The sequence below is a fragment of the Simochromis diagramma genome, unplaced genomic scaffold, assembly GCF_900408965.1.
Source record: "Simochromis diagramma unplaced genomic scaffold, fSimDia1.1 OVJJ01000389.1, whole genome shotgun sequence".
Classification (NCBI taxonomy): Eukaryota; Metazoa; Chordata; class Actinopteri; order Cichliformes; family Cichlidae; genus Simochromis; species Simochromis diagramma.
Genome location: NW_024387227.1, coordinates 1818189 through 1831982, shown reverse-complemented (window position 1 = coordinate 1831982; position 13794 = coordinate 1818189). Strand labels below are relative to the sequence as shown.

The window sequence follows — 13794 nt, the reverse complement described above, 5'->3', positions numbered from 1 at the left end:
ATTTGAGTGTTCAAAACTGCAATTTATAATTTCCAAACCCTCGCAAATTCAAGAGCGTTGTGTGTACTGATCCATTATTAATATTATCATTATTACTGGTACTAGGAGGAGGACGAAATGGAGAATGAGAAGAGAAATAAAACAAATGTTCTGCTTGTTATTCTTCTGTTCTTTCTCACAGGAGCGTCGCCGTTCTTATGACTCTTATTTTGAAAGGCGTTTCCGGAAGTTTACATGCTAAATGTAAATCCGGTAGCTGTGAGCCAGTCGTTGTAGGATTATCTGTTTGTGGGTCAACACCAGAGGTGTTGTGATGAGCAGTCTGGCAATAGCTGTTACTATCTGAGTGGTAACACCTCCGCGGCGGACGAGACCAGCCGGTTACTAAACCGCGCCTAGGAGTTTGGTTAGGCCAAAGCCTGGTGTTTGGCTGGTAAGTTAACTTTTTCTGTCTCCACACTCAGCGGCTACTGATGTTGTTAGATTGTAAATATATCCGATCATGTGAAAAAGGTTTAGATCTTCGACTCGGTAGTTGGGCGTTATTTTAACTGCTACAACAATCAAGTTAAGCCTTCAGCTCGGTGACAGGTGCTAGCTATCGCTGTGTAGCTTCACTGACGTTAGCTCGTTGCGTGCAGTTTTCTGATAATTTAGCTTTGCTGCTTTTCTCCTCAAATAATTGTATTGTGTTGCAGAGTTAGATGTAAAAGTGTAGTTTTTCCACAATAAAAACTTGTGGGGGGGAATAGTGAAAACTACTTTATTAACAACAAAAAAGGGCTATGCATTTATTTGTGTTGTCATGAATGTTCAAACTGTTTAATGGTAACTAAATTGTAGTTTAGTATCAAGCATATACTGCATCTTCCACTGTTGTGATTAGACAAATGTATTCTTATATTAACTAAGTTAAAACAGTTAAAGACAAACATATTTACCTACAGTACTGTGCCTTGAGCCATCCTTCATATCTTATTTTGTTTTCTGAAGATCCTTTAAAGTTTTTCTTTGGACATTGGATGCTTTTTCATTCCTTTTCAGTCCATTCCTTGTACCTGACCATTTTTTTTTTAAAATTTTGTTAGACCACTTAACACTGACCTGTGAATCATTCAAGCATAAAAGACTCGCCTAATTCAAAGGATGAAGCAGTGTTGTGTCTACCCATAACAGATAGCTTAGCACCTAACCAGTTTTTCTGTCTGTAGTCATTTTGTTACTAGTAACCTGTCACAAAACCACATAATTCGTTCCCATTTATTTAGCCGAATCTCAAAAAAAGAAAGAAAAAGTTGGCACAGTTTGACAGACAGAAAAAAGTATCTCAGCGACAACAAAATGATTTGTAAAGTGTTATTAACTGAAAACTTAACATTTGCTGGCATGGTGTGCAGCATGACCTTTAAAAATAAGGAAACAGGACAAGTTTGTTTAAGTAATCCAAACCGATTAATAGTATGTGAATGTAACTAACTGCCACAGGATCTGAAAGATCATCTGGCCCAGTTGATCCACCTACTGTTCACTGAACACTCATCAGAAATGGTCTGAGTGTAATCTTTAAGAAAGGACAACCGTAGTATTCCAAAGTATTAAATAACTGGAATGAAAATCAGCGGCAACAAGTGTTGTTAAGGAGTGATGAAAGTGTTTGTTTGTTTTTTCTTTTTGTCAAATTCTTGGTAAATCTTTTGTGACAATAGGGAGTGAATAATTCCTGTAACAGGGGAAAAAAAGATCTGCAGAACCTGACTATGTGAGGGCAGACATCTGCCTCGACCGGTTGGGAAGAGGGGAAGGTGAAAGCAAATAGTGTTACAACAAACACTTGGCAGGTTAGACGGGCCCTTAACTGCAGAGGGCTCAAATAAAGTCTATAAGTTGCATTAGGGTTGAATAAATATATATGATTTAAGATAAGAAAATCTGAAGCCAGCTCTCATTACTTGCTGGTTTTCTAAAAGGAAATTTAGCCAGTATGTAGGCTTTATAGACATCCTGTTTATGAAATGTATTAAGTTGTCTGCTTTTTGTTTTTGTTTTTGTTTTCTCCAAGGGTTCAAATATGGCTCTGCCATTCCTTCTGGTCTTTGCTGCCACCGTGATTCTTATCAGACCCGAGACACCTGTAACTAAGGTAGGAAATGAACGTTACCTAAGGCAAAAGACCAGCTGATGCTATGTTCTGCTGATGTCGATCTCTTAATCTACGCATGCTTCTCTGCTTACAGGCCCTACATCAGAACTCACTTGAATGTTGTGGTGATAAGCAAAGAGCTAACAGTTCATGCTCAAATGACACCCACTGTGAACCAGGTAGTGTGGATGTTTTTAATGTCTTATCACTGACGAACACTGGGAGAAAGCATATTGGCCTTATTATGTTGGCTACCACTGAGATTTGACCCGTTTGACATCATTGTTGTTATCAGTATACGATTAGGCAGAGTTAAAAGACTCAGAGTAGTGCAGAGCCTCTGATTGTTAAGTATTTTGGAGATTTGTGCGTATGGTCTCTTTAGTCTAGTTGACCTAAATTATTCCCTATAATGACTCAGAATAATTCATTTCTGAAGTTTGGAAAAAGGCTTGCTGTGCATCGCACTTGTGTGTTAATGTTTAACTACGCATTTGAAGATCTCAGGGATTAAATGTGTATTTAACACTTTGTTTACTTACGATCAATGTCGGCTGTACGTGGCCTTTGATATAAAATGAGTTTGACATCACTGATATAGATGATTTATTCTGTACAGTTGGGATTCAAAGATAAGTTAAAACCAATTCTGCCTTTTTGATACATGAATGGAAACAGCATTTAGCAGCTACTTAAAGATATCTGCGTGATATATCGCCATGCCCTGGTACCTCATTGGATTATAGAAACTGCAGTTAATTTAGTGTATCAAACTAGAGAAAGACTTGTAGTTTGTCGCTACAGCACTATAAATACTCAAATCAAAGTGTGTAAAAATTCACACTATGTAATACAGATGTCATTCTCTTGAATTTCACAGGATGTTTCCTGCGCGTCCTCGAGAACACCAACACCGTCTGCATATTGTGCGACTCGGCAGCTGTCGATTTAGAAAACATAACAGTCTGCACCTACAGTAAGGACTCTGGGCTCTCTGCGTGTTGGATTGTGTCGCTCATGTTTGGGTCGTTTGTGTTAACACGCCTTTTTCTGTGCTTTCTAGACTACACACTGGAGCGTAAAAATCATACAACTGTAACGACAGTTGTTCCTAAAATTGGTAAGATGTGCAGACTGATTTCATGTGGTGTAATATTCCTTGCATGGTTAGAAGAGACGGGAATGTTTGATGCAGTAAATGTCTGTCAGTTCATTTCCTGTTTTTGTGCTGTGTGTTTTTGTGCAGGTGGCCCTGGTGTGGCAGCCTCTCTACTTCTGGGAACGCTGTTGATCAGCCTCTTCCTGATACTCTCTGTCGCCTCCTTTTTCTACCTCAAACGCTCCAACCGACTTCCAAGTATCTTCTACCGCCGCAACAAGGGTGAGGAGCACTGCACAGTGACTCACAGTGACACGCTTTTGGTGCTGGCTTTGATTTTGTAACTTTCTTTTTTCCCCTCCAAATGCAACATTATGTTTTTGTTCTTTTTCAGCCTTCATATTTCAACCAAGTGAGACAGTAAGTGGATTTTGACTTTTTGTTTTTTTTTAGTAGTAGTAGCATATTCAGAGTGTAGAAACTACGAATCTGTTTTCAACTAAGTCTTTGTGGGTCAACTGTTTAACCTTTGCTCTTTTCCTTCCAGGCTGTTATGATCCCCTCCTCGTCAGGTGAGATGGCCACACTCTCTTTTGTAAACTGTAATCCTTGACCAGGAAGTATTATGTGAAGCAGCAGTATTTGGTATTATTCATGAGGATGCATGGCAAATTTTCCTATTTAAAAACAAAACAAAACAATACAAAAAAACCCCCACACAAAATTAGCTCAAACATGCTAATTGTAATTATAGTGAATGTGTCCTCCTGTTCCTCTCACAGATGATTTTATGACCCTTCATTTGCTCTCTTTTCCAGTGAGGAAACCCAGATATGTCCGAAGAGAGCGACCCTCTGCTTCGTCAACACTGAACAGTGCAACCATCACGACAACTTCATCTGCTCAAGTTTATAATGTGTAGGGTGGGGGGTGCAGGTAGGAGAGAGAGCTCAGGAACGCCGTAAGATTTACAAAAGGGCGAAGGAAGACAAGATGACTCTAATAAGGATGGCCAAATTTAACTGTAGCTGCTTTTGCTGCATTCATGTCAATAGGGCTGTTAATTTTTCTCTATGTATTGAGAGTATAACAAAAAACTGACCAGTATCAAGTAACTAACTTTCTGGGGCTCTGAACTGTCTTGTACTCAATTAGTTATTCGTTAAAAATGAAGCAGCCACGCAGTCTAGCCGTCCCAGGAAAAATGGCTCGTGTTCATGTGCAAGTTTGTCTTTTCTTGTGGTGAACGAGAGTTGCTCGTCTCACGATCATGCCTCAGTTTAAGTGGAAATGCTGTCGGCAAGCGTTTTTTTTTATCTGCTGCGTTTGGTCAGAGAATCTGAATGAAGAGTTTGGTGAACATGTGGATGCCTGTCAGGTTTGACTCGTAAACCGTTCGTCGTGTCGACTTAGCGACAGAACGGTAACATGCGATAGACATTTTGTTTTTACTTGTGTGCTATTTATTTGCATTTTGTAATTGTGCACTGAGTTTTACTGCTTAGAATTAGGCTGACAGGTTAAAAGACGTGTCATCATAGTTTTATTTCTTCTCTGGTGGACCAGGTCTGTAGGCACTGTATTGATGATGGATTGTTTGATTGTATTTTGTACTTTTGTTGTTGCCGTTGTATTTATTATTTTTGTAATCAGCCAAGGTGAATGTATTCCACGTGCATAACACAGAGCATGCATTGCAGTTGCATGCTCTTTTTTTTTTTTTTCCATTCCATGTGCAGAGCCACTCCTTCACTCTTTTTTTAGAGCTGTGATCCTGCTGATGCATATAAAATAAGAGTTCCTCTTTTTTTCCTGTCAAAATTTAGAATTTCCAAACATCCCCGTGCACTTTATACATCTGAGGTCTTCACTGGACTTTGGACCTTGATTTTTTTTTTTTTTTTTTTTTTTTTTTTTTCTCAAAGAAATCAATGTTGCTATTTAGTGTGATTGAGATTTTTTTTTTTTTTCTTTCTGTTGCATAGACGGCAGCTCTGTAGTTGCATTTTGAACATTACTTGATTACCATTAACTTTGCCAAATGTATGAAGAATATGGCTTTGTCCTAAATGCTGTTACTGTGATGACTCTGCCATTATGAGCTTTAAATGGAGCCAGGAAGCATTTAATCACAATGCGTCTGTGCTAATAATTGGGTATTTGAATTATGACAAGTGGCCTTTTTACTGTAGCTCCAATCCTAAACCCTATCCAAGTTCTACATTGTAGTTTTGATTCACAAGATGGTTCTAAAAGTTATGTCTGTCTTTAGCATGTGTGGAGCAATCTGAACCAGATAAAAGGCAGCAGTCATTCCATGAATATTCCTCTTTTGGCTTCATGTGTTTACTGTTGTACAAAAAACCATAAGCTAAAAACATGTACATATTGTTTTATACAAATGATGTATCGTTTTTGTAATGATGTACATATTCTAGTTTCAGTGCCATGAATAAATTCAGAAGATCTAAGTATTGTTTGCAGAAATAAAGCACCTTTCATAATCCAATGCAAAGTTGCCTTTTTTTTGTCTTTATTGTTGTTTTGTAAACTCGAATGAATTCTATCCGCTGTCTTGAGAAGGGAAAAAGGTTAAATTGTTCAAATTAACTTACAAAAAAACATTTATAACATTGACAATATTTTTACTATAAAAATAAGAATACAGAGAAAGCAAAACCACAAAGAAAAACTTAAACAATATACAATCTATAACAATCGCAGAGAGCGCAAATCCCCCTGAAGGGCAAAGGCTGTACTACAACTTTACGATGTTTTTTTTTTTACGACAATCTGATGTCAACCTTTTATTAAACATGATAACTTCAGCTTTTTCCTAATTTGTGTGGCCTATGACCTTGAGGCATTATTGAAAGTGTATTTTATGATCATCTTTACAAACATTCCTATTCCATATGACTGAAGGTTTTTTTTCTACAAACTGTAAAATCTAATCTGTACAAATGTTAACATATGTTCGTGCAGTGGGTGATTTTGTGAAACTTAATGATTTTTAGTGTGATGCCACAGGGTGTCATACTGAAAAAAATAAGTGTGTTGTGCAACTCTTTTAATGCAATATATTACTTGATATGATGTCTTGGCATTTCTTTTCAAGGTCACCTTTGACCTTGGACGTTAACAGTGAAGGTTAAGGTCAAATGCTTTGCCATCCTAGGTGCTTGTGTCCCCCAAGACCTAGTATTTTGTTGTTGTTTCAAGGTGATCCATACAAAATTTAGGGTAAAAGTTTAGGTAGTTTTTACTCATTTTCATTTTTGGTGAAACCCTGACCCGTTTTTCACAAAAATTAAATCAGCAGAGTTGTTAGAAGTATCTACAGATGTGAAAACTGCAAAAAACAAGACTGCTGATGTTACAGCCAACAAAAATTTAAGAAATCAATCAAACAAGAACACTATCATTTCCTAAATGTTGCCGATACAATCGAAGAAAGAATTTTAAAAATAATTTTCAAGATAAAAGACATTTTATGAAAGTTTTTATGAAAAGATTTTGTTTTTTGGAAAATAAATGCATGTGTTTATGAATGACAGTAAAAATGTTTGCATTTCTGTCGTGTTTTAATGTAATAATAGAACTTATATTGCTGTTATTATTATCAGGGTTAATATTTTGGGGTGCTGGAATGTCTCGTGTCTGGCAGTCGAGGGAAGGACGTTTGCACCAGGAGCTACATGTGACAGGACATACTACTCTATTTATAACATCTGAGTGCAAGGGCCCAGTCTGACATATGCAAGGGCAGATGGACATCGTAGCTTAACTATTCCTGCAGGAAAACGCAAAGCTACCTCGAAAATTGGATGATTTAAAAAATAAATAAATCTGCATCAGGTAAGCCTCTGCATATTTTACTAAAGCACATTTAACATAATATAGTGTGGTTATACAGCTCGTGGTTATGGATACTGCTGGTAAGATATTTTGCAGTATTGACCCACAATAGTTTATATTCTGATAATATTAATTAGGACAAAAAAGTAATACTAATGGTATTTTACTGTTACTTAAACAAAACCGCAGAAAATGGCAAATGTATTGTGTTTGACACATTGAGGCCTATCGCAATCATTTTTGAGATTTTCCCTATGTTGAAAAGGCAAAACAAACCCAATGTAGATGTTTGTTAAGTTCATATGTTGTTCCCTGACACTGGGCAGCTGATTTGTTTTCATATCAGATTATATGACCTGTTTTCAAAGATCAGGGCCCTGGAGTATTTTGGGGTTTGTTATGGAGCTTGTGACTAAGGTGCTTTGGTGTTACGTTGCCACTCTGAAGTCTCGCTCATTCATCAAACTTTGATCTGAGAAAGCTTTGCCCTCTACACAATGGCTTCCTTTAATGACAGGTGATTATAAGCAATGTTAAGCCTAAGACAAATGCACATGCTCTATATTTAACTCAAATGTGTTGACGTAACCATATCTGCTACCAAAGATACCAAGAATGGATTGTTATGCATCACTCAAGGCCACTTTAGTTAAGCTTATGCAAAAAAAAAAAATCTGTTTAAGTATAAATATATATTCTTCTTTTTTTTTAGATTGAGGAGCATGTGAATTGTCAGAATGGATGATTTAGATCACAGTATTCACATTGCAGAGGATGACTGGACAAGCTTCTATGAGGAGAGTGAGGAGTGCAGTCTGCAGCAGCCTTCACTTGCCTGCCTTGATGATGCCAGCCTCACAGATTCAGAGGATTCGGGAAACCTAAGCTCAGCTGTCAGCCAAAGCCAGCAAGACTCACAGCAGAATCCTGATAATGACAAAGATGGAAATACAAGCAACACAGCAGAATGCACTGAAGGAGAAAGCTCTAATTTGTCAGTGCCACTTAATCAGCCGGAGGATGCTGCAACAAAATCTGAAGAGGACTCTGAAGTATATCCTAAATGTCCTGCACCAGTCCCAGAGGAGACGGGTTACAGCGCTACAAACACTCTGCAAACTGAGCTACTGAATAAATCAGAACATCTGACAAAAGATGGAGAAGTGCAGCCAGAGAGTGAACCGCTTTCTTGTCACCAAACAGGATTAAATGTGAATGAGCCAGACACGACGGAGAAGGCTGTAAACGAAGATGTAAGGAGTGTTTCTGCAAGAGCAGAGAAGGAACGCTGGTTTGTGACAGTGAATGATAATCCCGCACGATGGCGAGCACGTCCCACCTCTGTAAAAAAAAAACGAAGACAAAAAAAACCCTTTGAGAGACGTCATGCGTGCAACGCTACTCAGGAGAACTCACCTGAAAGTGGTGTAAAGTTAGAGATGAATGAAAATAAACCTGCATCTCAGGCAAGAAGGGAATCTAAATCAAACCAAAACCAAAAATCAGGCAGCAACCCAAATTATGAACACAACGTGGAGGTAGGAGTCATTTCAGAATCATCACAAGCGGCTTTAATATCTGATGAAGAAGACAATGTTCCATCACTCAAACAAAATATTCTTAAGCCGATGATGAAGAGAAGCAAAAGTGAACCAGACAGCTCAGCTTTGATGGCACGAGACCCACTCACGCATTCACAGATGGAGAATGAGGAGTGCGATGAGCTTGAAGACAGTGTTGAGTTCCTCTCCGTTTACAGTTATGATTCAGAAAGCTATTTGTCAGCAGCTGAATCAGTGGAGGAAACTCAGTATCCTCCTCAACACCCAGAAATGTGCCGCTCGTTATCTTTGACATCCGGCTGCCAAAAAAAAGATGCTGACTCTACACAGGACAGACAAATGCATTCTTCTTTTTCCACCAATGTGTCAGCTGCCAGCTGTAAAGTTTATGAAGGTACCGGCGCTGTGCCTTCCCCGATGCATCCATCTGCCAACCAAAGAAATACAAGCATGCCAGATCATATCCCCCCATGTGAAAATGAAACACACAGCTTGATACTCTTGGACACACCTGGAGCCCAAAGACATAAAATCAATCTTTCAGTACCTGGTTTCTCTAAGGAAGAACAGCCCTCCCCTCTCTGTGTTCCTGATGTAACAGTAAAACCTTGCTCTGAGGAAGACTGCCCAGAAACATATGCCAAAGCTGAGGGTCACAGTCGACCCGTGTACGCCATCTCTGCTTTTTGGAATGAAATGGAAAAATTGACAATAAATGACATTTTGCAGCTCAGAATGAATAGAGGCTCATCACCTAGAGAAACAGGAGAAGCCACGACACCAAATGTAGATGAATCCCCAACAAATCATGACCCTCTGGTTGACACTGTGGAGTATAATTTGTCTTGCAGCACTCCCATGGATATTTCAGACACAGCAGACTCGGACTATTTTACGCAGGCCGACGAATCTAAGCCAGACCAATCAAGCTGTGAGTTTTCCACCTCAGATTTTGAAGAGGAGTACTGGCAGTTTGTTGGCGCCAGCAGGAACCCCAGCCCTGACCCTCACAGAAAAAACAAGCACAGCAGGAGTGATTCTCCATTCTTCTCAAACGATGAGTCCACATGCTCCGAAGGCAGAGAGACGCCTGTGCCTTTAGAGGACTTTGCAGGGCAGTGTTTTGACAGCCAGAAGCCCCACACTTTGACCTCAAGCACACTTGCATTACCTAGACAGTTAACCAAAAGTAAAAGTATGCAGAATATAAAAACTCTCAACAGAGAGAATGCATCTTTGCCTGCTTTACTTGGTAGTGATGAAAGTAGTCTGTTTTTTAGCAGATGTCAGTCTTTGGCAGAAAACACTGCTTTTAAACTAAATGACAGCCTGGAAACACAAATTCCTCTGTCTTTTCTATCCAGCACAGACTTTCTTGATTACCAAATATCTTACCCAGAGGTGTTTGAATACTTTTTCACAGAGGATAAAGTAAACTCTGACTCCAGGCACTTCACTGTTTATGATCCAAAAGACATCTCCGTGCCTCCTGTCTTTGACTATGCTCTTTGTTCATGTAGAGATGAAATGTCTTTCTCTCCTCTTCACTGCAACGAGGAGAAACCCATCCCCATTTTCTCTTGTTCTCATCCTACCGTCAGAGAACTCACACTGCCCAAGGTGGGCAGTGGGTTTGCACTCAATGTTTTCTTGAGTGCAAACTCTGATGAAGTGGATGACATCTCTCCCCTGAGAATTGTGTCTCATTCTTTCATTCAGGCCCACCAACATGGATCCACAGTAGAAGCAGCCGTGGGTGGATCTGCCAGCTGGAAAAGTTTACTGCCGATAAGAAAAATTCACTTCCATGATAAAGGGAGCATATGGTGCAGAGGATCTGGTGACTGGGTGTTTCCGGTTGACTTCGAGAAGATACCCAGCAGGAGAGAAGATCCAGGGGCACCGGTGCTGAGTGTGGGAAGGGTCTCCCCGGCTTCCTCGCAGCTGTTTAGAGAGCTAGAAGAGCAGCATTTCATTTTGGAAACTATACAGACAACAAGTAAACATGAGCTTACGTAAAATCAGGAGACATAAATGTAAAAATGCAACATATTCAATTTCACTTGTTGCCCTTACAGGACACCAGGGCATCTTCTCCACACTGAAGCAGTCAGACATGTGTTTAGTCTGCATTGCCTTTGCCTCCTGGGTACTAAGATCCTCTGATCCAGAGGCTGCTGATGCCTGGAAAGCAGGTATGATCATTTCTGAATTTATGTTCCTCTATCAGTCATAGTCAGTCGTGATGTTTTTTCCATTACTTTGCTATGTTTCCTGATAAAATTTAGTGTAACAATTTATGATTGGGCACCCTATTCAGTAGTTAATTTTGAAAGTACTGAATAGGCTAATTTTAAGTGATTAGTATTTTTTTGGTATTTTTGTAGAAAAATAAATTATTTTCCCATCTTCCATCAAGTACAACTTACTCTTGGGGCACAGGCGATGTTATGGAGAGGCTCAACTCTAAGGTACTATATAGATAAGAGTCAAAGGAGCTTGCAAAGAAAAGCGTCTGGACTTCTTTAAGTTACTTGAAGACGTTTCACCTCTCATCCGAGAAGCTTCTTCAGTTCTAAGGTCAAATGGTGGAGAGTCCCAGATATAAACCTAGTGGGAGTATCCCCCCACAGAGGGACAAAAGGACCCCCTGATGATCCTCTAATCGCCTGAGCCATATATAGATAAGAAGACACTGTACACTCATTTTGATAGTTATGTTTGAATTGTGATTATGAAAAATCACGTTTTTATTTTTTTATGTAAGTTGGTAAGGAAGAACAGACCTTATTATATTTATATTGGTAAAATAAAAGGCGCAAGATTGATCCACTTCATAATATGTCCCGTGCCCTAAAAAGTACTTATGATGTAAGATGGGGAAATATGGTTTGTTTCAAAAATTACAATTAAATTGCACACTACTAAAAATTACTTATGCAGTACTTTAAATCACTTACAGTACAAATTGTGTCTCTTTTCCTGTAACATTGTTGAAAGTGAGGCAAAGTTGATCAACTTCATAATATGACCCGCGCCCCAAAAAGTAGTGTACTTACAACGTAAAGGGAACGTATGGGGAGATATCGTTTTGTACTTAAAATTAATTATGAAGTATTTTGAATTACTTATAGTATAATGTGTGTCTCCTTTTCTGTAAGCTACCCAAAATTTAAGCAATACATAAAAGTACCTAGGCATTACTTACATTTATTTACAATATAATTATTAGTTTTTCCCTGTAACATACCTGAAGTTATGCAATACTTACAATTACTCTTGAACTATAAATTACTGACATTATTTACAGTCTAATTCTTTATTTCTTTCCTTTAAACACTTGACTTGTACCCGCTTATTCTAGTGTACCTACTTTTAAGTATTTGTAGGCAAATTTAATCACATTCGATTTTCAAATCAAATACACTGAAATTCCATTTAGTTACTAGAGAATTGTGTCTTTAGTTGTAGGCTTTATTGTGAAGTTTTGCCAGTTTTAGTAAGGAAAATAACTTTTGCCTTAAAACATTAAACATTTTCCCTGTCACATGTTTGTGTACTAGGTGATCAAACATGAAAAGTTGAAATTCAAAATAACCATGGAAATCCTTTTCAGCTCTACTAGCAAATCTGAGTGCACTATCAGCTATCCGGTACCTGCGGCAGTATGTGAAGAAGAGGAATCCTCAACCTGAATTCTGATATGTACATGCAAAACAAACTACTTCCAGCCATTCTCACTTGGGTCCATGGATAAAAAGAAATCCACTGTATTTATATTTTGCAAAATGTCTACAGTTAAAGTGCATACACAAAGTTTAAAGCTGCAGCCCGGCATGAATTGAGAGAAATGAAAGTTGTTTCCAGCCTCAGTTGTTCTGGTGCAATTTTTAGGTCAAGTATGGACAGTATGTGACAAAGATATTCAGGATTTATAGCTTCAGTGTGAAAGAACAACAATGCAGTTTAGAGCCACAAAGCAAAGATTTTACAGCGATATCAGGCATTTTAACGTTTTATTAACTTCAGTGTGTCACTTCTGGGTAGGCCTGTGTTGATACAAGGACCATAACTAGACAATTTTAGATTTGCTCACCACCTTCCACTTTGAACGTCTTGTTGTGCTAAAACACACAGCTGCATAATGTCAGAGCAGCTTAATTTCGACCAGACGGAGAGTGTAAGTGGTTGTCTGTGCGGAGGAAGAAAGGTTTTGCTGTAGATGTCTCATATGTATTTTGCTGTATGTTGTAGGGAAAGGTTAAATAGGTGACAGAAAAGCTTTGAATACAAACGGTGGCTCGCAAATGTCTTTGTTTGAGAGAATCTTAAGACAAAGTCACGTCTGTGTGATTTAAGAGGTGTTTAGAGGGGATCTGGCATTTTTCAAACATTTTCTACAAGATGAAATTATTCAGATTCAGCTGAATAAGGTTAACTCAGCTTATTATTGTATAAAGATGTGGAAAATCCTGGGTAAATTAAAATAAATAAACTGGTTTAGTGTCAAATTTGTTTGTTTTCTTCTTGCTTCAGTTATCAGGTAGGGGGGCACAGAGGGACAAGTGGGGAGATGTTGGTTTAAAATTATTAAAAAGTCAGGGCAAGATCTCCTATGATGATGTCACATCCTGGAGGTGTACAAATTTCAAGCTAAACAAATTTCTCATTAGTACCTTCAACAAAACACAAAAGACAACAATTTATATGTTTAGTTGGTATTAGTGTCTCAAATTTATCTTGTTGCTCTTGTGAAATGACAATTTTGTTCAAAGATTTTCATGTAAATGGTTGTTGTCAAAACACTTCATGTGATTTGCTTTTAGTGCCACAAACAATTAAATGCAATCAAATCAAGAATGAGAGCCTTTTCCTCTGTCTGAACACAAGCTGAACTTCATAACCTCCAGAAATGTAAAATTAGCTGCAGAATGGTTGTACTAAGACATTTTCACACATGCACATCAGCCCTGGTGGAGCTGTATGCGAGATTGGCAATTTTGTGACACACCGGATTGGACTCTAGATGGATTATAACGTGCCAACTCCCTAGAACGTGTCTGAGGGAACACAGTAAGAGAATTAACTGCCTTAACCAAAGTGAGTATTTCAACTACACTTTTAGTGTCTCTTTG

General features: G+C 38.5%; 2 protein-coding genes across 2 annotated transcripts; both read left to right on the top strand.

Moving 5' to 3' along the window:
* The first annotated feature begins 226 nt into the window (after positions 1 to 226).
* On the top strand, positions 227 to 5754 carry cunh1orf159 (chromosome unknown C1orf159 homolog). The gene is made up of 9 exons (XM_040052199.1): positions 227 to 433; positions 2060 to 2140; positions 2235 to 2319; positions 3021 to 3116; positions 3204 to 3260; positions 3387 to 3521; positions 3634 to 3659; positions 3787 to 3811; positions 4058 to 5754. The coding sequence occupies exons 2-9, from the start codon at positions 2069 to 2071 to the stop codon at positions 4159 to 4161; spliced, it is 600 nt and encodes a 199-aa protein (XP_039908133.1). The 5' UTR covers positions 227 to 433; positions 2060 to 2068; the 3' UTR covers positions 4162 to 5754.
* Positions 5755 to 6806: 1052 nt separating this feature from the next.
* On the top strand, positions 6807 to 13681 carry si:ch211-157b11.14 (uncharacterized protein LOC799552 homolog). Its single transcript, XM_040052189.1, has 4 exons — positions 6807 to 7097; positions 7810 to 10658; positions 10738 to 10854; positions 12276 to 13681. Exons 2-4 carry the CDS (start codon positions 7835 to 7837, stop codon positions 12359 to 12361), a joined length of 3027 nt encoding a protein of 1008 aa, XP_039908123.1. The 5' UTR covers positions 6807 to 7097; positions 7810 to 7834; the 3' UTR covers positions 12362 to 13681.
* Positions 13682 to 13794: the final 113 nt, after the last annotated feature.

Bases quoted from the DNA above. Each gene is read 5' to 3' on its own strand.
- cunh1orf159 (XM_040052199.1), top strand. From the start codon at position 2,069: ATGGCTCTGCCATTCCTTCTGGTCTTTGCTGCCACCGTGATTCTTATC. The intron at 2,141-2,234 runs GTAGGAAATGAA...CTCTGCTTACAG, and splicing joins CCGAGACACCTGTAACTAAG to GCCCTACATCAGAACTCACT. The intron at 3,812-4,057 runs GTGAGATGGCCA...TCTCTTTTCCAG, and splicing joins TATGATCCCCTCCTCGTCAG to TGAGGAAACCCAGATATGTC.
- si:ch211-157b11.14 (XM_040052189.1), top strand. From the start codon at position 7,835: ATGGATGATTTAGATCACAGTATTCACATTGCAGAGGATGACTGGACA. The intron at 10,659-10,737 runs GTAAACATGAGC...TTGCCCTTACAG, and splicing joins GGAAACTATACAGACAACAA to GACACCAGGGCATCTTCTCC. The intron at 10,855-12,275 runs GTATGATCATTT...AATCCTTTTCAG, and splicing joins TGCTGATGCCTGGAAAGCAG to CTCTACTAGCAAATCTGAGT.